Consider the following 27,551-nt stretch of genomic DNA (forward strand, 5'->3'; position numbering starts at 1 on the left):
CCTTTCGTCTTGAGCCAGGGCTCAGGAACAGCCAGAAAGGCCCTGGCCTGAATAACTGAGGCTGCGCTCTGGATCATGGGGGAGCAATAATTCAGTAATACAACTAGGAGTCAGTCTTTAAGTGCTTTAAGTGTGATCAATAAAATCTTAAATTCTGAAACTGACTGGTAACCAGTGAAAAGAGGCTAAAACAGGAGTGATATGATCTCTTATCAGTTATATAAACAATGCACGTAGTGTCAGCTAAGGTTTCATAGATATTATAATGAACTTAAAAATATTTGAACATGGCTGTGTAAATATACTCATGCTCCTGTATGTGTGTTACATAATACTGCAACAGACCTTTATTGCTGTTTTGTTTTTGTTTTTTTAAATCCATAACTTTTATAATCAAAGTGTTGAATTTGGATTATAAAGTGCAATCTAGCTCACTCTGTCAGACTATAACTGATTGATGATGGAAAACTACAATCAGGAGCATGTATATCCTCAATGTCTCAATGATTTGTGGGCATCAATTCAATAAACTCATCAGACCCTCAGCCACAGATCATCACACACCTCAGAGAACTGATCTCACAGTAAGCTTTCACAAGCTTTCAGGATAAATGTGTGTGATATTTGCTTTATTTCTGCTTGTTTGTGAGTGTGTTTGTTTGTGTATTACATCAGTTTCCTCATCCACAGACAAACTATCCCCAAATTAATGTTTTTGTACAAACAGTGGTGGAATCTGTCAGCTGGTACTGTCTAATCTGGGGGATGTTCTGTATTTGTTGGGTGCATTCACAGATAATCCAACTATTTAAGTCTTGTGTCCACAAAATTACTTCTTAAGATGCACATATCAAATTCAGTTTGATATTTTTTGGTCTTTTGGATACCCTAACCCCAATTATGTTTAAGTTTTAGTGGTCTCACATCTCTGCAGAGATGGCCAGGAGCCCCTCTACAACATTGAAAATGAAATTTACCAGTTTCACAGCTTCACTTTAATTTCAAATATTTCGCAAATCCTCAGTGGTAATAACTCAGTACGGAACAGTTATAGCACTTAGTGAAGACTTTTAGGTGTTTTTGTTATCAGGATCAGGGAAGGCAAGCTTTCAGAAAATGTACCACCATGAAAATCAAATCTATAAATTTCTCCTAGAAATGACATATAATTAAAAATATAATTAGTAGTATTATTATTAGTAGTAGCAGTGTCAGAATATTTCTGAGAAGACAGAATGAAATATATGTTAAACAATGTAAAAACCCAGTTTGGATGGCAGTTAATTCCTATCAAAAGGTGTGGACAACTGTACTCTGTTTTCTCTCTTATCCTCCATGTGTATTTGCAGGATTGTTCAGTGTAAACAATGAAAGTATTATAAGCAGATCTGCTTTCAGTCTGCAGCAGTTTAGCATGACCAGCACCATGCCGGCTTGTGTGTTTTTTTCTTATATTCGATGGATTTCAGACAAATAAAAGAGGTGATTGCTGCAGATACTGTATGTCTCTAAGTCAGTGTCAGTCAAAGCCTCTGTGATTTCAGTCAGTGGGTGTTTGCTCCATGATCAGGAAAAGTTGATATAAAGCTAATAAAATTTAAAAAATACAACAGTACAATGGAATAGATGAGGCTTTTAAAAGAATGGTCTAGACCTGCTCCATGTGAAAAGTGCCCTGAGATGACTTTTGTTGTGATTTGGAGCTATACCAATAAAATTGAATTGAATTGAATTTTAAAACAACATAAAACCATAACTGGGTGCAGTTTTTGTGATAATGGAGCTCTCTGTGGTGGTGGAGCAGCTTCTTCTCCTTAACAGTTCCGACCACATCTAAGACATTCTTACCTTTGCTCTCATAAGTCAACCGGATATCTGCAGCAGTGTACGTGTGTCTTGCACATGTATTAAAGCCACAATAACTAAATATGTCATGTTTAGAGGCCTGCCTCTACACCCTCTGCATTCAAAAATATCTGCAGGGACTGATCACTGACTTGCTAGTATAAGCAGCTACAGATGGCTCTATGTCCTTCTTATCAGTTTTTCACAATGCTCATGTAAAAGCAACAAAAACAAATACAGTACTAGTCAAAAGTTTGGACACAACTTCCTATTCACTTGAATGAGAAAGTGTGTCCAAACTTTTGACTAGTACTATGCGTCTTGTCCATGTCTCACCACCCAGTGCTGAGTTCCCATAATGCTCATAAACCCCTGAATGGCAGGTGTGCAAAAAGTAACCCCCTACTTTTCCTCCTATAACTTTGGTAATTATTGGACAGTGTTTCAAAAAGCCCAAAAAGCAGTGTGTTGCAAGACAAGAAATATGCTCTCAGACTACCTGTATATATATATGTGTGTGTGTGTGTGTGTGTTTAAGTGCAATCATGATTGAAATAAATAAATAAATAAAATAAATTTCTTTGCACAGAAACATGAAACCAAGATGCCACCTTGGCTGTGTTTTTTATATCTCAGGTGAATAAAATGAAGCATATAATAAAGCATATACTCTGCATATACATCTACTAACAATTTGATTTTCTTGCTTCCAGACACATTGTTAAATAGATTATCAGAATAGGAACCAGATTACTTGCTAAGAGGGCTTAATATCTCCAAGAAAGGTACACAGTGTGGTGCAATGGAAAGATTAAATGAATGTACTGTTAATCAATAAATGGCTTAATTGCAAGAACAGTGTACAGTAATCTCCTTTCTTCAAAACAAATTGAGTTTATCAGTTTGGATCTCACTGGGCTTCACTTTGCCCAGTGACAAGACTGCCAACCTTCAGTGAGCACATGAAAAACCATTCATTCATACAGCAGATAGCATCATAGAAAACATAAAGTTATGAATCACTGTTGTTTGATGGTGGGCTCACATCATATGCGTGTATCATGCACAGTTTGCATTACAGTGGTGCATAGTTTTGCCTTGTTAGCATTTAGTGGTACACCGGGACCAGACAGGGGCAGTGTTGTTCAAGTTGCACGTTCTACTGGAGGCCGGAAGTGACCAAGTGCTGGCTGAGGTTACATTTACAGCCCCAGCAAATAAAAAACACCTTTGCATTCATACAATATTTTATTGAGATCAAGTCAGACAGAGTTTAACTGAATTTTGATTTAATTCATTCCTATACAAAAACACCACAGCTTTTAGCTTTGCATTAGAGCAAAATGCACATCTTTATGACACTATTTTAAAAAAGAACATTACACTAAAGGCTTCACAGAAGTAGCTCTAGGTCTAATTGTTGAGATACTGTAGATATCGTAGGCTATTATAGATAGATGGATAGATAGATAGATAGATAGATAGATAGATAGATAGATAGATAGATAGATAGATGTAAAACAGATTGATAAAGGTATCAGTGTGCATGTGCGCGCCCTCTGCAGGCGGTGCTGCAGGCCGGTCAGGGGAGTGTCGTAACGGGGAGTGTCCCGGGCCAGAAGCATAAACAGCGGCTCTGCTCTCTGCTGCTCTGCCGACTCGACGCATCTCTGCTCCGGCTGCAGCTAGAAGCGCTCACCGCGGCTCAGGTCCACACCCGTCCGTCCGACCCACCGACAACAACTTTCGCACCTTCAGGTACGTTAAACCCCGCTTTGTTCAGTCAAACAATACAGCACTGATTGCCCAACGGTGATTTAATTAGGCTCCTTTAATTAACGCTACAATGAAATGAGCCGTTACTTTCCATGCAGACTGGAATAAATGTCTGCTCTGCTGAAGGAAAGAGAGAGTGTTGAATGAAGTATTTGGCTGATTTCTGCATGAAGTTTACTTACACTGAAGCTCTTTTTTCTCTAGTCTATTCAAAAAGGTGTAAACACAGATTTTATTGTGCTTAGTGCAGCAGCTGCTGCCTTATATGGACAGGCAGTGGAACCCCTGCATAATGACTAAAACTGTTGTGTGGTTCCACTTAGGCGGACCACAGTCACATTTTTTCTTAACATTAAAATGAGTTCAGGCTGCTATGATGTGATACTAAACCCCAACACAACTTAACACGCTGTGTTTTCTTTCAGAATATAGAAAAAGTCTATTCGTTAAACACTGTGATGTCCTCTGGACAGCTGTACGTGCTATATAGGGACATCAGTGGTTACCATAGAAACACACAACCAAATAGAGGAGAACTATTCAGTTAGTCCCAACATCCTGTATGTGGCTTTTCAGTGCAGCAACCGTGAGGTGAGTGCGTCAGACTGTGTATGTGTGCGTGTGAGTGTGTGAGGAAGAGGTGTAGACAGACATTTGTTAGCCATTCAGAAAGTGCTGTGTCAGATCCACACTCAGAGTCAGATGGCCAAAGATTACGTGATGCCTGAATCCACAGACTGTACTACACCCCACTTCAGATTTAGATATAAGCCTCTAACAACTGTGTGCCTGCTCTCTGTGCATGTGTGGCAGGACAGATGAACTACCACATGTCTAAATATAAGAAAAGAGAAAGAAAGGACATAGACATAGCATCTGTGATGTCCCCAAAATGTTTCTATGGGGACATTTCCAGCTTGCTGTCAGCTGCTGGAGCCAGAAAATCCAAATTTGAGAGACTGTCCTCAAACCAAACAATGACAGCATTGTTTTTGTTATTTAAACGTAAATATAGGTTACATTAATGTTTCCTGACAAGTGACGTCTTGCGGTCATGCAGTCATCCAATGACTGTCCTCCATGTCCTCTCTCATTAGCAAAAAGTGGCGTGACATTGTTATACTGATGCAAAAAGTGAGGGGGGAGGAGGCCAGATCTGTTATTCAAATCCAGTAAACACTGATTTGGTGATTTGCAGATAAGAAGATGTCTAGATTAAAACTGAGCTAAACTAAACTTTTACAGATGTTTTGGTTACATTGAACCGTTGTTTTAGCAGTTAAATAACTGTATTTCACTCTGAAGCATTTCTTAACTACACATTGAAACATAGTTACTGAAGTGCTGTTGAAACAATGATTATGTGTAACCTAGACATCTAGGAGACCTTAAACTTTCCAGCAAACGTTAGCCCAGTTGTATCAGAAAATGTCAAGATGTCAGCTTTGCAAATCACCAAATCAGTGCTTACGTAAGAAATGCGTGATTTTGACAATGTTGGCTTCTTTTAACCATGAAAGTGATCTTTCTCCAACCTTAACCAAGCAGTTTTAGTTGCTTAAACTTAACCAAATCTTATCCACAGAGATGGTGGATCAGTCATGTTTGGTAGTTGTTGGGTGGGGCACTGACAAAAGACCTATTTTGCCATTTAGCTATTGAAATCTGGGGAATGGCGTGGAGCGGAGGTGTAGGATGAGCAAGTTGGCAGACATGCGGAGACTCTTGTAAACGAGGCAAACATGCTTCCAACATACCCCTCATTAAGCCTTAATATCTTCTTCATAAAACAAAAACTTTCAAAATCTCTACCAAAACACACATTACAAGAAGTGGACTTAGCACCCGAAACCAAGTTGTTGGAGAAAATATTTACTGACACTGTTTTGCTGGAGAAAGTTTTCCCATTGACTTCAGTTTAGTCACTGTTTTTCCAGAGGGTTTTTCCAGTTGAGGAAAAAATAAATCACGCCCTACTCTCAAAACACAAATCGTGTCATTTAGCTGCTTTGCATTTAGGGCAAGATGATATTTTAGAAACTCCATATCAATTTCATTATGACACATTGTGCACGATATTGCTATATCGCCATTGGCTGTTTCATAGCAGTGTTCAAGTGTTATCAGGTGAATTGCACCTCCCATATCCTTTAATAACCATCCATATATCAAGTTGGTTATTTACAAAGTCATAAACAGTCATTTTGATTCTTTGTTCAATACTGTGTAAACACATAAAAGTGAAGCAGAGCGGCTATTTATGAGTGTAAAACCTCCAGAGTGTTATCTGGTGTGTCCTGAATGAGCTGGAGGGCAGCTGAACAGCTCTGGACAGCCTGAGAGCGGCATCCATGGAGAAAATGAGTCATCAAGAATCCCCCTTTCCGAAGGAGGAATCTCTTTTTGGGGGGAGAAACTCAGCACAGACATGCTGTTACTACACAGAAATCCAGATTTCACAGATAAAACTATAATGCGCTTGTTTTTGAAGTGGGACACCAGGCGACAAATCACAAGGGCTCAATAAAATACTTCGTTTCTTGTCATATGAATCCACTGTTGCTATCTGCGCGGTGGATCAAGTTTGGAGTTTTTCAACTCAGACCTCAAGCGAAGGCAGACACAAAAGAGAGGCTGGTAAAAAGTGGGGGAGGGGGATCAAATAACTGAGTTTGGAATGACAGACTCACTCCATGTTTGTTTGGAGGCGAAGGGGGGGACAGAGAGCCCGCAGATGAGTGGGTAGAAACTCAACGAATACCTCCGGCTTCATAGAGGTGTGGAGTGGCACGCAGACACCATCTGCTTCTTCCAACATGTCTGTGAAGACGTACTAACCAGTAGTCACGTGATTTGTTCTATTTACGCTCGTAGCTGTGCGTGTCTTGAGTCAAACCAACTACCCCTCAATGAGTCACTTTATGCAAGCCCGAGGAGGCTGGAATAGCCAGAAACATTTAATGGTTAATTATTGTTCAAGTCAGCTGATGCCCTTCATTCAACAAAAATATAATAATTAATAAAAAAACTACTAAAACTACTTTCTCTAACCTTTTCCCTCATTCTGTTAGAGTTTTTGTTATCATCCAGCTTTTGCCAGAGTTGTTAATACATTTTTTAATACGGGCTTTGATTTATTCAAAGTGTGAGGTTATTCAGATCCCCTCTGATGTTTGCTTTATTAAGTCACAGACAGTGCGAGTATCTAACTCTGGGATAAAACTGCTTTAATGTGCAGAGACAGACAGAGCATTTCCCTCCATCAGGGGGGAAGATCATAGTCAAACGCAGTCGAATTTATTTAGTGCCATGGAGACTTTATCCTCAGAATAAAAAAAAAAAAAGTTGCACAAAAGTGATATTTTTCATGAGTGAGTAAAGGTATGCAGCTGCTTTTGAAATGAAAAGACTGATTTTTTGAACAAGCCAACTTTTCAGGGTTTAAAAAAGAAAGGCAGCTCTGTTTTCAGACAGACAGCTAAATATGCAGTATATATTTGAGCATTTATCATGGGGATTTAATGGGTTACATGAGTACTTTTGTCATGAAACTTGCATGACATAGCAGCAACTGTGTAAAACTTCACTTTAAGTGTAAGTTTGTGTAAGTCTAAGTTTGTTTTCTGGTTGCTCCCTACAACGACACACTGTATGTTTGCATCATGACCACAGATTTATCTGTTGATATGCCTGGTGTTACCTTCAGGGACTTGGATTGAAATGAAAGTTGGTTTCTCTGCTGTCGCCCACATCCGTCTCCGTGTCAATGTGGATCCTCTTGCTGGGTGTGTCAGTTTCAGTTAATAAATGGCTTTATAACAGCTCAGGCAGAAGTTACTGATTTATTAGCCTACCAAACTGCTTGGGAATATAAAGTTATTGTATTCTCTCACCACAACCGCTTTAGATTGTTCCCCATGATATTTAGGAAGTAGAAGTTTAGAGAATGTGGTTACTATCTCATTGTTGTGGTCTACATACAGTAGTGATGATCATGGCATGTTAGCCAGCCTCACTTATATATCAATAAACTCATTATTATCATTTAAATGAATAATTAAATGATTAATAATTTAAAAGAATTGTTCAACATTTTGGGAGATACGCTCATTTGCTTTCTTTTGTGTAAGTATGGAGCTGTAGCAATGAGGTGGTTAGCCTAGCGTAGCGTAAAGACTAATCCGCGCATCCCCCAGCAAAATACAGCGGAATCAGGTGCTTCTCAGGTCCAGGACAGATAGCCTTTAATTGTGCAAACAGACTAACATTTTGACACTCTCTCTGACTTCCAGAAAGTCAGAGTCTCTTTGACTCTGATGAAGACACAGTAGTGTTGAAACATTACTCTGTTTGCACAATTAAAGATCAAAATCAGTGTGCCTTTTGTTCTCTGTTTTGTGCCTGCCAGCTACTCTGAAGCCCACAAATTAACACATTGTATCTCTGTTTAATTTGTACACAAACATTAATTTACAAACAACAATTTGTGGTTTTAGAGGGAGTTGTGTAGTAGGCTAACTACTGTATTCCATGACAAATTGCCAACCTCACTGTGACAACAAGACTTAGGTAAACTGCTTTCCCCCTATTTTCAGTCTCTATGCTAAGCTAAGCTAATCACCTCCTGGCTCCAGCCCTGTACATAGGTATGAGAGTGGTATCAATCTCCTCATATAACTCTTGGAAAGAAAACAAATAAATATATTTTTCAAAATGTTGAGTTATTTCTTTAAATCATAAATCAGAAGTATGATAGCTGGGCACCTTTTCTCTTTCTAAAATGTGTGTAGTGATAAAATGGATAAATTCCACAGTATTATAGATAATATATATCAGTCTCCCTACAGTATATACATTGAACATCTTATGATGACATGCTTTCATGCAACATTGCATACTTTACTGTTAAACACACAGATAGTTTTTTTTTGGTTTACCTAAAGGACTTAAACTATCTATCCTGTTCTCTAAGTCCAATCACTGGCCTGAATAGAGATACAACTGGAACTTTTGCAGATTGTTCTTCGATAAACACAGCTCATAGGAAAACAGAAGGACTGAGGCTTACCCAAACATTGGATTGGTATCAACGCTGGACAATCCACATTAAAAAGGTTTCTTTCTCGCTTTTGTCATAAAAATATAATAAATATCTCTACAGTTTATAGCATCCTCTACCCTTAGACACTTGATAACTATTACGTGTGCCAAAATCCAACGTTTCCACATGTGATTATTTCCATGTTCCAACATATGAGTGTTTCCCTGTGGAAAATCTTATGAGTCACCACATGCACTGTGATGAGACACCAATATCATCTCCTAAAATCAAAAGCAGAGACGGAGAAGACATGAAAGCTGATATTCAGTGAGACCAAAATGAGTTGATGACTAAACATACCTACGCTGCTGTGTTTTGTGGCACTCAAGCTTCTCAGACTTTAGAGTTGCTGTTGGAAGAAAAAATCAGCTTTCCACATCCTCCATCAAGCTATAATGACCCCTGTGGAATTACCCAGCAGCCTCAGTTTCTCTTTGTCTGGCCAAACCTGGATACAGCTGCTGCAGCATCGTGGAAGTTCAGACAATGCATGACCTGGTTTGACTCCAGGGCACCCAGATGTTTTGGCTTCATCTTCCTTTTGACTATGTAAACTGCATACTGTCAACTGAACATGTGTGTTTCCTTTTCTTATAACGTCATATATCTATCCTAATAATTTAAGGTAGAGAAATCTACCAGCCAGCGTGTCCCATTCAAAAATCAAGGAAGTTGACTGAAAATGGTTGTTTCCACTTACCTCTTTTCCATGTTGAAACATCCCATGGCTACAAAATATTGTGCCATGAGTCCGGCTGTTACATAAGAGGGGAGCAAATATGGGGAAGAAGGAACCCCCACATTTGTTGGCCTGGCTGTGTGACTCATGAGCTACTTCCCTCCTCCAGGATCAGGAACAGATTCCTGCCATGTTTGTGGGCAGACAGCCGTGTGGAAGAATGGGCGATTCTTGCTCCCATGTGGTTAGTCATGCAAATTTGGAGGCAGCAGGTCCAAGCAGCATTCCTGTGGAAAACTAGATTCTGTGTTCAGTTTGAACTACATGACCCCATCTTATAAAATGTTTGCAATAGCTGAAGCGGAGCTTTATAGAGAGCTCATAATTGTTAATAAGAAGTGATGGTTTGAATGTCTTATAAGCACATCATTATATCAATAAATTAGTAAAGGTTTCCAAAACATTACTGGCAAGAGAGCAGAAGCCCTTTTCAGAGAGGTTAGATTCTAATTTGAGAACACTGCTTCACTTCAGAGAACTTTACTCTCTGTGCAGTGTTTACTGTGCAGGCCACCAATTATTACAGGGTGTGGAGTCAGTGGGGGTCAGAGTCTGCTGCAAGAACTCAGAGATACTTCTGACCACTTTTGAATATTTTATGAAAATGATTGCTTCACGGTCTGAACTGTGTAATCTGCCATTGTAAATATTTAGATGTAACCACAAAAAGTTGCCAGAGGTGAAAGAAATAATAAGATGTGTATTACAACTCGGATCTCATGTTTATAGCCATGATTTCTCTCAGTGGTGATAACATTAAGTTAAAGGTACCCAATTTGTAAACTAACAAAGATATATTTACATTTCCTGTTTTTCACCAAAAGTCACTGTGTATCGTTGAGGCCTTATAAATGTGTTAAATGCATTTCCTTCCTTGTTAAAGACACACACATACACCACCACCACCATTATCACTCTAAATATAGAGGAAAGCTTACTGTTTACAGTGTATCTGTGCTGTGACGTTATCAAGATCTCAAAATGCTACGGAAACATGAGAGACTGGTAAATTACAGATGAGCTAGAAAGTAGATTAGAAAGTAGTTGCATCACGGAGATAAGTTACAACATAACTCTAAGTAACAACTAAATAATTACACACTTGCCCCTAGGGTAGATGGAAATCATAAAATGTCACAGAACTCACTGATTGTAAAACAGCAGTTTTTCTGCCAAACAGCATCAGTTTTTCATTAATTGCTGCCATTTTACAACACGGAAATCCAGTAAAGACCTAATTTATTGATATATTTCAATATCGATCCAGCTTACTATGATATGCAACCATGCCAAATGGCCAGCTTTCACATAGCTGGTGCAACGCAGTGCAGTTCATCGGATCAGCTGACATGAACAGTTGCTGTTTCCCCAGCCAGCATCTATAGCCGTAGTCAGCTGCTCCGGCAACATTGGTGCAACTTTCCAAATAGGCATTATTTGGATAAACTGACCACATATTGGGAATCTACATGGTTACTTTCATGCCTGAAAAAATGTTAAAACTTAATAAATGGACAGTCCTACAGCGAAAATTTCAACAGCATTCACCCTGCTTCCGCCATCACTGCGTAGCGCGACTTCTTCCTCTCATGTTGGACTGAGGGCAGACTGGAAGCTACAGTGATTCACTATCACCCCTGTAGTACAAAGTGGTATCACGAGACACTACGGGCCAAAGCTAGCTGGTTAGCATACTAACTTCAGTAGATATCTCTGCAACACAATACATATAGGTCTTTGACATAACGTCCAAACTGTTATTTCTTCACACTCTGTTGATAATTTTAATTAATTTGTGAATGTTTTAAATTAAAATTCTGGCCAAATCTTACACATTATACCTTTTAACATTTGCAGAGCTGATTTTTGGAAGAATTAGATTATTAAACCTAGCTACATTGTTTAAATCCATGTTTGCTTGCTAGCAGTCCTCTTCTTCCTTGCCTTTGTTGGTGCATCGCTATTCTTGGCACATCACCATCACCAACTGTCAGTCAGTGAAATCACTTGCAAGATTGTGTATCACGTCACTCTTGGGTGCATGAGACACTAACAAAATGGGAACCTGCTTAAAAAACATTGCTACATAGGGTTGCGTGGAATCTTGAGATGTGGAAATGCAGCAATATTGCTACAAGGACGAAGTCCAATGGGGCAAGAAACACAAGCAATCAGGTGAACGAACAGGTTGTCAGCAAACCTCCGGGTTAGCCAAACATTTGAAACAGGAAGGAACAGCCAACTTATTATCCAGTCGCTCTGTTACAAACATCCATCCATCAGTTTACAGAGAGACTATTTCAACTTTGACTTCGACTGTACTTAGCATAGATATGTGTGCACAGTTTTCCGTACGTGTTTCATATCCATAGATCTCAGTAATCACTCTGGTGAATACAATTATCATAACTGACAGAAAACTACAAAATAAGACCTAAGTGGTAATAAACTGCAATTATCCTTTAAGTATCAAAAGTAAAAGTACTAATAATGAACAATGACCACTTTCAGAGTGTTGAATGTAATGTAATGTACAACAGTAATGGTGTAGGTGGTCAGGTGGAGCTGATCTTAACTACAGTTGGGTAGTTTAATCTATAATGCATCGAATTTTATAAGATGGTTTTAAATTTTGTTTCCTAATTTGAAAGGTAATAGATATAGTGGAGTCAGAAGTACAATATTTGCCCCTTAGATGTAGTGGAGTTAAAGTATAATGTAGCAAGAAAAGTGAAATTGTAAAATTTCAAAAATTTACATCATGATTACATATACAAGTGCACTAAATTCCTTTGCATCACCAAAACTTTCTTTATGGTGTCATTGAAGCTGAGCGAATACGAAGTGTTTCAAAATTAGTGTTACACTCTCATGTTTATGTTGGCAAGACTCCGGATAATCAGTTCTTTGAAACTCACTTCTCTGAGATAGGCATCTGATACACGTCCCAACAAAGAGTATCAGCTGATTTCCTCACTGGTAATTCATAAACTGTTCTACAAACAGTTGACAGGCAGCCATAACAAAAACTTTAACAGGATGCTCAACTCCCATCTTAAAAATCTCAAACATCCACACACATGCCACTGAGAGGCCAGTGGGTTGTAATCCAATGCAGCATGGACACCTACTTCAAACTCTTGATTAGGCGCCATGTGTCTTCCATGCTTTCAGATATAGCTTAAGTGTATGGTATGTGTGTGCATGAATGTGTCTGAGTGTTTTTGAATATGCACACTGTTGGACAGATGGCAGACCACTCATGTCCATTAGGGTTGGGCATTATGATGCTGTACACTATGAGAACTGGTAGAAATTTTGCTGTATTGCTATTTTTCTAGGTTTTCACCAAGGCATCTATATTTGATTTGTTACTGGTCTGTATTTCTCTGTTTTTATGTAAGCTTACAAATACTGTGATGGAAGATTTTCTCTGTATCTCTCAACCTTAGTGTGCAGATTTGTGTTGGCGTGCATACAGTTAGGATACATGGAAGAACGAAAATGTGGTTCTGTTCCTATATATAATTATACACAGTGTTTCCTCTGCCAACAACACTTGTAGTTATGACTACGCCTGAGTCATAACTGCCTGGACTTCCTGGACTTCCTGCTCACTGGAGAAAACACCCAGAGCACAGGGCACCAGTGACTCACCTTACTTGTGCATTAATATCTAACTATTGCCCTTAACTTAAACTGTGTATCCATGGCAACATCTCAGCCTTAAGGGGAGTGGCTTAATGTAATTCAAAGCAAACGTCTCACAAACAGGGAGTCCCAGTCTCACTTTTAAAAGGTTATGCCAGAGTGACGATTCTTATCTCTGCAGTGTTTGACCACCGACTCAAAGCTTAAAATCACAGCTTGTTGCCACAGGAACGCACCTGTATACTCAAACCTGCAGAGTAGAAAAGCACTAAATCTCAGGTGTTTGATTTCCCTGCAGACAGGATGGCAGCACACCACCCAGAGTTCGAGCGGGCTGGACAGAAGCCAGGCCTCCAGGTGTGGAGGGTGGAGAACTTTGACCTAGTGCCCGTTCCAGAGAACTTGTATGGGGGATTTTACACCGGAGACTCTTATCTCATCCTCAACACCATCAAACAACGCTCCGGGAACCTGCAGTATGATCTCCACTTCTGGTTGGGTGAGTGCAGTGAGCCAGACACTATCCTAGAGTTAAATACAGAAGCAGAAATAAAGGGAAAATCCACTCTAAAGTCCACTCTAAAGTGTTTAAATGATTTAAGAATACAGGTGCATGGAGTAAATAATAGATGGAATAGTGTGAACTTTTAAACTTGAATCACAGCTGCCAACGCTGCTGCAAAAGAAGGGTAATTATATTTAAGGCCAGTCAGGAGCATTGACACAACATGATTAGTTTGTGGATCTCTTTTGCTTTTTTGTTGGAGTATTTTTCCTGTTTCCATGGACTTGTGCCCAAACATGGAATCTCAGTTTTCCAGTGAAGCTATGATCCTGTTTAACTTGCAAATTACATCAGGATATGTCTGTTTTCCTGAGAAGTAATTTCACTTGACATTGTTGCTGCTTGGCTGTATTTACTGTTGATGCTGAGAGAAGTCAGAACAGTGACTCATGTATTGAAGGGGCAGTGCGGAGTAAGCAACATCTTTATCTTGAAGATTAAAAGATGAAGTGGTAAACACTGATACCTGTTTTACACCCTGTCTCCTAGAAATTATGTTTATATTGAAGCGATTTTTGGAGATAAGGTGGAAACACCAATTTGACCCATTACATTAATGTCATTAAAACCACGTATTTACATATATTAGAATTATTTTTACATTAAAAAAACTAAATCTAAAAAGCTTAAAACAAGATTTTGAGGTATTTTATCTGACAGCTGGTTACTTTGCAGGTTCAGATTTTACATACAAAACATAAAATTAGTTAATATAGTTTGTAAATTGTACCTATATCTGATTCTCTATTTTTCATGCTTCATATTATATATAGTAAATAATCATACTGTATATAATATTCTACTTTTTAGGTTACTTTTCTATACTATGCATCTATTTTCACTACCTTATACTGCTGGGACATATCAGTTTCCCTGTGCGGGATCAGTATTTTATCTGTGATACATTCTTACAGTTTTTTAAGTTTTGAATGCGGAACTTTTAACTTGAATGAATATTTGAACAATGTTGTATTGTTCTTCAAGGATCTGAATACTTCAACCACCACTGACAATATATTTGTTTATAATTGATGTGTTTGATCAATGTTGGTTCAAAATGGTATAGACAAAATCCCTTGGTCTCAAACTAAAACCTTATATTTACCTTATGAGCTTTTAGATCATTGAAAAACGTCTGCCATGAAGTTCCACTGAATGTGTAGCTGATAATAAATCACAAAGCATATCTGTCCCTTCCTCCTGAAAAGAGGAAATGCCTATCACAAATGTAAAGGCTGTCCCATGTAAACAGGATGAGACATTGCAGAAACATAAAACACAACTGCAGTAAATGTAGTGTTGGCTGTTACTTTAAAATTTAATGACAGAAATGCTTTAAAACATCCTTCCTCATCCTCCCAGATTCAATATGTCACACACAAATGATCATGTGCTAAAGCCGCAACCCTGTTCAGCCACCTAAAGACTAGCCCTGTAAATGAGTATTGACAGATGGAGGGGTATCTGACTGACTGGGTCATTTTTTAGGATTTAGCTTAAAGCAAAATACAAAAACAAAACAAAACAAACAAAAAAAAACAAGAAGCTGAGTCGGGTCTTTTTTCCATATTGATTTCATGTGCTTTTAGTTGGCTAAATTGATCATGGAAACAGCATTTACCAATAAACAGGATCTGATGTAACCCTCCCACATGCTGCTGAACTAGACAGAAATAGAAACAGAATAATGGTGCATGTATTAATGTGTCTGCTGCTGACACATATTGATCTCCTGACTCACTGAGTCCTCAGTGAGTGAATTCCTCAAACATACAATGTAGCTTTCACGGTTAGATGCATGACTGCTGAGATAAAATATGCACCTGGATTAATATGGAGTCCATCTGTGGTTCCTCTGGTGCAGGTGATTTCTGCACCCAGGATGAGAGCGGCTCAGCGGCCATCTTTACAGTCCAAATGGACGACTTCCTGGGGGGAAAACCCATCCAGTATCGCGAGGTCCAGGGACACGAGTCCAAAACATTTCTGGGCTACTTCAAGTCTGGAATCAAATACATGGTAAGATTTCAACTGAGTGCATGTTTGTAGCCTCAAAATCATCTGTCCGCATGTTTTATTTTGCTTTTTTTGGTGAATTTTAAACCTTGGATTGTGTATCGTGAGTGTTGTGTTTAAAGTGTGATTTCTGCCTGTTTATTGGTTGAATTTCTGTGGTTATATTTCAACTTATTTCAAAAGCCTTTTCTCATTAAGTATCTTTAAAAAGAAGATTGAATAATGTATAACACAATTATTATATGAACCAAGTATCTGAATGTCCAATATTTATTAAAAATATGTTTCTGTAATGTTTACTACTGCAGAAACAATGCAACTATTAACAATAATAATACGTAACCTGAACTTTGTCATTCATTATCTATACAATAGAAGATCTGCTGGGTTATGACCTCATCATTTTGTCAATCAAGTGTCAAATTTCCCAATATCCATTACCATTATTTACCACGTTTACTTTTTTCTTTTTTTTGGAGGAAGGAGCAACTTTACTTGGAAAGCAGGTATTTTATTTAAAATGCATTTCTTATCTTCCAGAAAGGCGGCGTGGCATCTGGGTTCAAGCATGTCGTCACCAACGAGGTGGTTATGCAGCGGCTGCTGCAGGTCAAAGGTCGTCGTGTTGTCCGGGCAACAGAGGTGCCGGTCAGCTGGGATAGCTTCAACACAGGAGACTGCTTCATCCTGGACATGGGTGATGTGAGTGAGACTGAGGCGATCCAGCAAATTAATATTACATTTACAAGATATTATTACGTAATTGTTACTTACAGGAAGCAATTTTTTTTGTAAAAACAAAATGCAAAATTCCACCTTCAGTAAAGATTTTATTCATCTACTTTTCAATTTGCTCTTCTTGTTCCTGCTGTACAGGAGATTTTTCAGTGGTGTGGCTCCCAGAGCAACCGCTTTGAGAAGCTGAAGGCTACACAGGTCGCCAAGGGTATCCGTGACAACGAGCGCAGCGGGAGGGCCCGAGTTTACGTCTGTGACGAGGGGATGGAGAGAGAGAAGATGCTAGAGGTGAGATCAGTGAATTATGAGAAGAAATTAAATCTCACATTATGCTGCAGTGGACATCCATGTTAGAATCTGCTGACACAACCCTCCTTCTGTCCTCAGGTTTTAGGTCCTAAACCAGATCTGCCTGAAGGAGGTCCTGATGACATCAAGGCTGATGCTTCCAACAGGAAGAGAGCCAAACTCTACAAGGTGAGATAAACAGGAACACTGTAGGCACTCATGCTGTCATATTGTATTAGACTGATAGTGTCTTGTAATGTAGGCTCACTATGATCAGTTTGTATTTGAAATAAAAATCTTTGAATTCATCAGTGTTTATTTTGAATATTGGATTAAATAATACATTAAAATCCAGGCAAAAATCTGACTTTAAAGTACTATTCGCAGCACAAAGTTTCATCACCAGCCCTCCACCTTTCACCATCTAGACTGTTTTTACTAAAGTAGAGGGACTCATAATCAGCAGGTTTGAACTTTCTCCCAGTGTTTCTCTTCACTTATAATAATCATATATATATATAATAACTGGAAGATTATCTCAGCTGTGTTTGCTGCAAGAGAATATCATATACTGTAAACTGCAGTGATCAGTGCCTTCCTGGAGCAGACAACGTTAAAATTACCAATCTCCTTTGGAAAAATAGTGAATATTTGTGAATATCTAAGACTAAAAGGTTTATGTTTGTAAAAGGTTTCCTGTGGTCATCAGTGAAGAGTTACAGTACTGTAGTTTTTCATGACAGATGTGTTAACTCTTTAGTTCTGCCTCTTGATCTACTTCTTTACATAGTAATTCTTACAAAAGTGACACCTCTTGCCCCTGCTTGACAGCTCTCTCTTCCTTTGTCCCTTCCTGCAGGTTTCCAATGCCAGTGGAGGAATGACCATCACGCTGGTGGCAGCAGAGAACCCGTTCGCTCAGAGCGCCCTGGAGTCCGGTGATTGCTTCATTCTGGACCACGGCTCTGATGGCAGGATCTTTGTCTGGAAAGGTCAGTGCAGTGGAGTCCCCATATGTTCATTTAACAGTGGTTCACTTTCACAGATGAAACATTTTTACCACTGCAGAATAGATGCTGTGTGGTCGATTCTGAACAGTCAAACCTCAGATCAGTCCTCAGCTGATCATGAGAGGGATGTTGCTCAGGCAGGCTGTAATTTACTTTGAGCTATTAATCACATGTAGTGCTTTTGACATACAAAGAACCAAAGTTATTTTGTGTAAAGTGTGGACCAATTCCAAATCTGAAATTCTCTTTACACTTGCTAAACCCGCTTCTAATACAGTGATATAGACCTGAAGGTGAATTAAAGGAATGTTTTGCCATTTAGGGAAATAAGCTTATTTGCATTCTTGCTGAGAGTCAGGCAAGAAGATACGTGTGATATTTCAGTTATACTTCTCTGTACAAAAACAGAAGTGTGACAATGACATAGTGTGGTTTTACGGGGAACTTTGTGCGAGCTATTTTTTGATTGGGTGCAGTGTTATCTTGTTGTCACTGTGAGGTTGCCAGGCAACTTGTTTCTTTTTTCTTTGTTTGGTAGGGATTAAACACCTTTTTTATCTGTGAGTCAAGCTAGCTGTTTCCTCCTGTTCCCAGTGTTTATGCTAAGCCAAGCTAACAGTCTGCTGACTATAACTTCAAACTTAATGTACAAAGACGATATCAATCAATATGGAATCTATCTTTTTATCGCATTCTTGGCAGTGTATTTCCAAAAATCTTGAACTACTCCTTTAAATGCATAACAACAACGTTGTTTTTTATGCATCTAATCCAAGTCATGCTAACTCAACTTCAATTAGAATTAATAATAAATCATAATCCTAGAACCCAAGTAATAACAAAATCCTATAAATTATGCATTTTTCATTATTATGTTATTTGTAATCTTTCCTTTTGATAAAATGTTACAACAATTGGAATTTATAACTTTTGTTTTACAGAAAGTTACCAAATCTAAAAGTCACTGCATTGTAGGAATGATCTCTTTCAGTCAGCTTTGCCTCATGAAAAGAATTAAAAACTATTCTTGTTAACAGTTTCTAAATTAAAATACTCATAAGACTACTTAATATATTCCTTTCATAGAGTTGAAATATATTCTCACTTGACTTAATAATCCTTACCTCAGAGCTTTTTTCTTGCTTGTAGGCAAAGACGCCAACATGGATGAGCGAAAGGCAGCAATGAAGGCAGCAGATGAGTTCATCAAGAAGATGGGTTACCCCAAACACACGCAGGTCCAGATCCTGCCAGAGATGGGTGAGACGCCGCTCTTCAAGCAGTTCTTCAAAAACTGGCGGGACAAAGATCAGACAGAGGGCCTGGGCGTGGCCTACATCGCTAACAGCATCGCCAAGATCGAGAAGGTGCCCTTCGACGCCGCCAGCCTGCACGACTCCCCTGCCATGGCCGCCCAGCACGGCATGGTGGATGACGGCAGCGGAGAGAAACAGGTGGACAACCATTTTTGTATTTTTGCAGATCCTAGTGGTAGTATGTAAGGGTAAGGGTCTTAAATTTGTTTTTCCCTAAATTTCTTTCTTTCTTGTCAGATCTGGCGCATTGAGGCAGCCGACAAGGTGCCAGTGGATCCGTCCACATACGGACAGTTCTACGGAGGAGACAGCTACATCATCCTGTACAACTACAGTCACGGAGGACGCCAGGGACACATTATCTACATGTGGTGAGAATACGAGAGACTGACAGTTTGACATCAGTTAAAGCTAAATTCGGCAAGATTTTGTTGTAAAAAGTTTTACCGTCTAAACTGCCTAAATCAAAAAGTCATTGAGATATCGGAGCAAAATACAAACTGCCTGAACATCTATAAAGGTTAAACTCACCTGTGTGAGTAAGTGTGTAGGATATTAACACTTATGGCGTTTGATTTGAAAGTTAAGAAGTACATAATGTGCAGAGATGAAAAGTCAAATACATTTCATCATCTGCTGTATATATATACTATATGTATATTTTGTAGAACAATGTTTCAGCTACAAAACACAATAATCTCTTAAAAAATATGTTATACACTGTTAGAAATAAATTATCCAACGTTAAGATGCTTGTTACAAGTTTAAGCATCAATGATATAAAGGACCGGTCTTTATAAAGAGAACTTTTCCTTTGGTTGTGGTATATGGAGTTGTTTTGTGAGCACATACCTTACCTCAGTTTGTGCCTCTGATTTGAACGTAATGATAATGATAAATGGTTGCAGGCAGGGAATGGACTCCAGTCAGGATGAAATCGGGGCGTCCGCTATCCTCTGTGCCCAGCTGGATGAGGAGCTTGGCGGTGGTCCTGTGCAGGTAAAAACACATCATTCCTTTAGTGACTTTGTGTTTGTCTGCTTTTTTTTCCATGAGCTTATATTCATTTTTTTGTCGTTTATTGAATTTATTTTACCACTCTTCTCTGGCTCACTAAGTACAACTACCTTCTCTCTGACCTCTACATCCTTTTTCGCTGTCTCCTCTCCCTCCTGGTTTCCCTGTCACTGCATCTTTCCTCCTTCGTTTCTCTTCAGGTTGTTGGTGCTCCTATAACCACTCAGGTATTTTCCCTCCCCTTCCCTGCTCCTCATCCTCCCAAAATGACTCACATGATTTTATCCGGAACCAGCGAAAAAAAAAGGAAGCAAAACAAAAATGATTTTCGTCGTCAGTTTGTATTTCGTGCCTTTTGTCACTTGCCAGATAAATATGAGCATCTGATTTTTGAAATAGCAGTTAACTTAATTTATCTGGCTATTTTAAGACTTAATTAATGTGATAAGGAGTTCAGTCTAATTTACCAAGAAACCATCTTGGTCAGAAACAAACAGGACATTCCACTGGGGATGTTTATCTCCTCTGCCGCCGACCCTGTCTGCTCACATATATAACAGCCGTGTTTCCGGACCTGATGTTACAACAACACAATAATGACATAACCTGTCAGTTGATGCAAATATGTGTTAAATATGCATGAACACAGAGTTTGGGAATAACTGTGGAAAACAAGATCAGCCTTTTTTTCGAGCGAATCCTTGCTCTGTTTTTATGTGAGTCATTCAATCATTTCTGTGTTCTCCATTCACACTTCACTCCTTCCGTGTGTCATTTGCATGTACAACCTTCATGTTTGCGTTGTGTCTGTGCTGTCACATCACACATTTTCTGTCTGCATATGTGCGTGTGTCATGTGTTAAGTAGAAATGTTTGAATCCATCCCGTTTGGAAACATCTGCACAACGCCAAGTTTATTCTTCCAGATGTTCAGCCTACCTGCTCTCACTTTCAAAATGTAGAACAGTTGTCTTGCTAATGTCACTTTTGTATTCACAGTTTGTCAAATTAACCTAGAGTTTTATGAATTAATCACTTAGAAGATTGATAGAAAAATAATCCTCAACAATTGTAGATAATAGATTAATCTTTAAAGTCATTTCTTTCAAGCAAAAATGCCGAACATTTCCTGAAAAACAGCTTTATAATGTAGGAGGATTTGCTGCTTTTCTTTGCATTATTGATGGTAAACTGAATATTCTTTGTGTTTTGGGTTGTTAATTGAGTACAACGTGATATTTAATGGCATTATCTTGGGCTTAAGGACGTTGTGATTGGCATTTTTCCCCATTTTCCGACATTTTACCCAACAGATACAAAAACAATACTTTGAGGATTATAAAAGTTTTCTACAAAACTCCTCAAATGTTTAATGTTGTCTTCACACAAACACCTGTACAGGAACTTTGCCTATTATGAAATTGACAAAATTATGCTCAAAAGCAGTAAATATCTGAGAATAAGTACTTTGAATCTGAGCAAGCTTTCACTGTCAACTTTTGGAATATGATATGTTGTTATACTTTGTGCTTCAGGCACATTGTTGGCATCAAAAAGGTTTTGAGGTTTGATACCCAGAGAGAGATCCCAACGACACAATAATGCACAGAAGCAACAATGGTCTAACTTTTGAAAAACTGCACAACAGAGGCAAACAACAAAACATATCAGATTTGTGTGTATTATACTTCTAATTTTTACTCAGTGCTCTAGTTTTGAGTTATAAGCTGAAGTGAGACTTTGTGGAGGCCTGTGATTAGCAGCCGAGTGGAAAATATGCAAACATTTTCACAACCACAACAAGGAATCTGACACTTACTTAACAAGACATCTGGTGTAAGATGACAAAACTAAAGTACAACTTTCGTGCAGTTTATGCAGGTAAAGTGCCGTCATTCACCGTGTGACAGACAGATAGTTTCATATCATGCCAGAGAAAGAGTTACATGTGCTGGGAAATGTTTGTAGCTCTGCTTGTAGTTTGGATTTGCACTACTGTGGACTAAAATGTGTAAAGTTATCAATGAATATTCACCAGTTCTCCATCTCAACTTAGAATTAGTATAATTTTCTCTGCTGCTAAAGTACTGGATGCATCACCTCAAGACTACAAATGTTTCAAATGTTTATGAGAAAAGCTGCAGACCAAAGAGACTTAGAATAATTTTTCAGACATAACCTGCGTCATAGTTAGTGTCCTGATTTCACAAACTGTGACACCCACCACCTTGTTGAACAGTCAGCGACCACGTGGCTCAGCTCGATGCTGCCATCTTGTGTCAGTAGCAGATATATTATTGATTCATATTTCAAAGGGTACAGCTAGGGGAGAATCTGCCTGCTGGGGTTTTTGGATTTGTTGCACCACCTTGTGATACCTCACAACATCAAAATGCATGAGATATTTTGCTGTGTGAATTAATATAACGACCTTCTACTCAGTTGTGGAGTATTAATTTTGGATTTTGTGCATCAGGTGAGGGTGGTGCAGGGTAAAGAGCCGGCCCATCTCATGAGTCTGTTTGGAGGACAGCCCATGGTGGTGTACAAGGGAGGTACGTCCAGAGAAGGAGGTCAGTCCGCTCCTGCAGAGACTCGACTCTTCCAGGTGCGCTCCAACTCCACAGGACACACCAGAGCTGTGGAGGTAAGAGAACATACATCAGTAACATTGTAGAAGGTGATTTTAAAGGATAAGTCTGGTGATATTCTGTATTTTTCTTATTGTCAAGAAATCCCAATAACAGACCAAAAGCAACAATGAATTGATCTACTTACAAGTATTTTCTGTGGATCCAAAGCCTGATATATCTTATTTCTCTTTGGCATTGTTATCCAAAAACTATAAAGCACCAAATGTGTACTAATCCACAGCTGAAAATAGTCCCAAACAAATGCACTATTTACTCCTGTTTGAGTAACATTTGCTAAAAACTACAGTGCCCAGCTGTTTAAGGAAATTACTATGATGTAAAAAAAAAAAAAAAAAAAGGATTATGAAACTATACAGTGTATGTGTGGCCCATTTTTAAAGTGCTATGTAGGAATGAACAGGCTTGGGACTGAGTGCCACAGACATGCCAGAGAAGTCAGGAAGTGTTGAGAGATGGACTAACATGTTTTAATGGGTTTGGTCTTTGCATGTAATGCTTTAGCAATAATAAAAATATAGAATAAAGCCAGACTTATGCACAAATATCATCAGACAAAAAAAACTTTACTTGCTAGTTCATTTTCCAAAACTGTTGAACTTGTGATTTTTACTGCAAAAAGGATGAATAACATATTGTCTCTTGAGCATCAAGGTTTACTTGTTTTAAAACATAACAATGTTTCCCAGTTGGGTGAGAATATTCTGCTTGTTTTCAGTGCAGTTTCCCTTGTTTGAGAATGTTTCTGACTTCGTATGGATGTCTGAAACAAAACAAAGCACAGTAAGGAAGATCACTGCAGTGGAATAGAGAAAATTACAGTTGATTCAAAATAATCTTTCTGTATTGGTACTTTACTTTGTTTACTTTAACTTTCTAGGACTCATTAATAGACTAAACGGCTTGTTAAGTTATTGATTTTTAGTTGCAGTGTAGCCAAATTCAATCACAGTTCACAGAGTCACACAGTTTTCACTGTCACCAATCTCAAATAAATCTTTTTCCATGAATGAAGGAAGACAACCATTTTCATTTTTTATTGTATGGCCATACAACACAATGAAGTCTGGTTGCTGCCTGAAACACGGTAAACACAGTATTTATTTGTGGACATTGGTTAAAGTTGACTGAAAATGCTTTGCCAAACCCTAACAGCTCACACTGTGACAAACATACTGTCGGGTAGCAGAGCTGCACATATTAATCAACAGTATTTCTGTGCTCATCCAGGTTGACACAGTGGCATCCAACTTGAACTCCAATGATGCGTTTATTCTGGTGACCCCCGGAGACTCCTTCATGTGGGTGGGAGTGGGCGCCAGTGACACAGAGAAGCAGGGAGCTCAGCAGCTGTGTGACATCCTGGGAGTGTCGACCTCCGAGCTGTCTGAGGGAGGGGAGACAGGTGAGGAAACAGGATGAAAATGTTAACTTCAAATAACATTTTCTCACAGTGGTTTTGGCATTTGTGAATTGAACTGAACACCAATAGCAATGAATGATCTGAGTTGTTTCTGCATCAGCTACAAACTGTGGTCAAGCTGTTAGCTGAAATAGCACTTTAAATTCAAATTAAATAGTTTTCTCTTTTTGCCTTTCAACTAAGGCCTCCAGTTTCTAATATAAAACCTCAGGCTAAAACATAACAGATTCCATTTTTATAAGCACCCTGCTTTTAAGGATCGGCCTCAGTTGATAGCTGCTACAGACTGAAATTCAACATTTTATTTTTGAGATGTTAAGCCAATGATTTCTTACCTTTTCTACTCAGAATTCATGCAGTTGTGTATGAGAAATGAGTTGAAATTGTCTAATGAAACTACTAATGTCTGTAACAGTTACTGTAGTTAACTCTAACACACATTTTTTTGTTTTTACATTCCCTGTTGTTTCCCACTTCTTAAATCTATCACTTAGATTCTTATTAGAGTCTTATTCTTATCTTGCCTTTTAGCCTCTTTTAGCTCATAGTTTTCTTTTTATGGCACATTTGCTGTTTGCTACAGTCTCACCACTCTCATCAAACTCATTTCCATATATTTTTCTCAAGAGTTGGTGGAGACAAAACTTACAGAGCTAAAAGGAGAATGAATATATTGGACTTTACATTCAGCAGACACAAAGGTGACTAACTTGCTCTGAGTCTGCTGGATGTGCAATAAGTAATTTTTTGCTAATGAGTTAGCCATAACAACTTTGTGAGGTGATACATTGTCAAATATGTATTTTTTGTCGCCAAAAAAGCTATTAATAAACTTTAAAGGAATAGTTCTACATTTTGGTAAATTCACTTAGATGCTTGCTTGCTGAGAATGAGTTACGAAGATTCAAACCAATCTCCTATCCGTTAATATAAGCAGCTGGTTAGCTTAGCTTTTGTACAGTCTTGTAAGACTGGGAAAGGGGAAACAAGTAGCCTGTTGGTCTGAAGGTGACAAAATCCACTTACCAGCACCTCTAAAGCTCACTAATGAACATGTTATATCCTGTTTGTCCAATGTGTTAAACAAACGGGATATAATATGTTTTGGACAGAGTCAGCAAGCTGTTTCCCTGTTTCCAGTCTTTTTGCTAAGTTAAGCTAACGGTCTCCTTGCTCCAGCTTCATATGAAACAGACATGAGTGCATCAATCTTCTTGCCATCTGCAAGAAAGAGAATCAGCTTGTTTTCCAAAAACTATTCTTTTAAACCCTTCTGGTGTTTATGTTCTTATTTTCTGTTGAAATGTGTAAAACTATAATAACTTGAAGTGTGTCTGTGGTCTTCACAGATCAGTTCTGGGAGTCTCTGGGAGGAAAGACAGAATACCGCACTTCTACCAGACTCAAGGACAAGATGGATGCTCATCCACCCAGACTCTTCGCCTGCTCCAATAAGACTGGAAACTTCATCGTAAGTCTTTTGTTTAAGCTTCTTCTTCTGCTGCTCAATAAAATGCGCATGTAAATGTGTTTCTGAATGCTCCACAGCTGTATGTGCACACAGTACATCCTACACCAACACCAATGAATCCTTTTCCTTATTCCCCTCAGATCGAGGAGGTACCCGGGGAGCTGACCCAAGATGATCTCGCCACTGATGATGTCATGATCCTCGACACCTGGGAGCAGGTAGAGAAACCAAAGCTGAAACTGTTTTAGACATATAATATGGATTCAGAGCAGAGTCATTGCCATGAACACAACAACAATGTATTAATCTCTCCCATTTTCAGGTGTTTGTCTGGATCGGCAACGAGGCCCAAGAGGAAGAGAAGACTGAAGCGATGACATCTGGTAAGGACATCTGCGGGAAAAACTCATATTATTAAGATATGATCTCAATTAGCTCAAGAACTGAAATCATTTAGACCTGTGAAATTGTGGGAACGAATAAGGGTGATGTTACTATTATTTCCCTCCAGTTTTTAATTTTAACACAATTCTTTGGGTTTCTGAACCGCCTTCTCTGAGATCAAAAGAAAATTCAGAATTTTTATCATCCATCAAATTTATTTAATGCTATTTTAAGAATCACCATTGCTTTGTGCACTCGTGGTGCAGGGGCCACAAACTCAATAGTTTCAAGAGATTTTATGAAGCCATTTTGTGCAGATTGTTTGTTTTGAACAAGCAAATTTCTCTGTATTACAGAATTTTTTTGTGTTTTTAGATGATTTTTTTTACAATTTCACTGGCAGAATTTATTTTAACATTTAATTTATAGATGTTTGGCTGTTAATAGCACCTTCTCTGGATATCTTATCAGTTTGCAAGTTGTAAAATTTTGATGCAATCTAGTTTTGATTCCCTTTCTGGTTGTTAAACTCAAAGCAAATACACATCATTCTGCTGTGCATCTGTGATTCTAGTTTACTCTATGACCAGTGCCAATTCAAGCTTTTCCTCATCTTCCTCAGCGGCCCGTTACATCGAGACAGATCCAGCCAACAGAGACCGCAGGACGCCCATCGTGAGGATCAAGCAGGGCTTCGAGCCACCCACCTTCACCGGCTGGTTCCTGGGCTGGGACCACGACTACTGGACCAGCGACCCCCTGGAGCGTGCTATGGCTGAACTGGCCCTGTGAGCTCCCACCTAACCCTCCCTTGTCAGCCCTGGCCTTTGACCCCGCTGCTCCGCTACAAGCACTGAGCTCCAATCAATAGACTTTTTTTTAGCTGCCAGTACGCCCTGAACCAAGAGGAGTTTCTCTTTTTTTACTTTTTGGTGTGTTTTTAAGGGATACAGGTCGATGAAGCAGTGTTTTTAGTCATTTTGTCCCTCATGCCAGTGATTCCTTTATACCTGTTATAAAACCAACCAATAGTAATAGAGCTTTAACAGATACACTGACTTCCTGTAGAGTTTTGCACTAAATACAGTCTGCTACCATGATGTTTACTAAAGCCAATTTTCTCACCTATTTTATATCTTTTAAAAACAAAACCTTTTCACTAGTGACAGCAAATGTGGCAAAAAATCCTCAATGTGGTGCAACATCTGAACTCACTGCCAAGAGAACACCACCTATAAAAAGCAATACAAGTGATGCCTTAAATATTCTTTCCTTTAGTTTACATTAAACCTGCTTTTTTTTAAAATAAGGTACTGTACCGGTTATTAAAGATGCCTTTATAGATAAGTTGTTTGTACCTTCAGGTCAGATGACTGTTATATTTATTTGAGAATAAAACGCCACAGATTCATGCCACGTTAGCTTTTGTGACGCTGCAACTTCTCGTGGGAAACCTGACGCTTTGCTGCTTTTCAAACCAGTCACGTCTTCTGTGACACTTTCTGAGGTTTCCCTAAGCCTTGCTATCACTTCAATAAAACCAAATTAAACCTATCAAGT

At 38.8% G+C, this 27,551-nt stretch overlaps 1 protein-coding gene across 2 annotated transcripts; it reads left to right on the plus strand.

Annotated features, from left to right (window-relative positions):
- The first annotated feature begins 3,443 nt into the window (after positions 1-3,443).
- On the plus strand, positions 3,444-27,545 carry gsna (gelsolin a). Of its 2 annotated transcripts, XM_067574673.1 has the most exons (17): positions 3,444-3,603; positions 13,411-13,611; positions 15,542-15,696; positions 16,234-16,395; positions 16,570-16,719; positions 16,819-16,908; positions 17,579-17,711; positions 18,879-19,183; positions 19,283-19,416; positions 19,954-20,044; positions 20,263-20,289; positions 22,539-22,709; positions 23,944-24,118; positions 25,486-25,607; positions 25,748-25,825; positions 25,930-25,990; positions 26,614-27,545. In XM_067574673.1, exons 2-17 carry the CDS (start codon positions 13,416-13,418, stop codon positions 26,781-26,783), a joined length of 2,220 nt encoding a protein of 739 aa, XP_067430774.1. In that variant the 5' UTR covers positions 3,444-3,603; positions 13,411-13,415; the 3' UTR covers positions 26,784-27,545. The 2 variants fall into 2 exon arrangements, with proteins under 2 accessions (XP_067430774.1, XP_067430775.1); XM_067574674.1 differs by lacking the exon at positions 20,263-20,289.
- Positions 27,546-27,551: the final 6 nt, after the last annotated feature.

This window comes from Thunnus thynnus, chromosome 19, assembly GCF_963924715.1.
Source record: "Thunnus thynnus chromosome 19, fThuThy2.1, whole genome shotgun sequence".
Classification (NCBI taxonomy): Eukaryota; Metazoa; Chordata; class Actinopteri; order Scombriformes; family Scombridae; genus Thunnus; species Thunnus thynnus.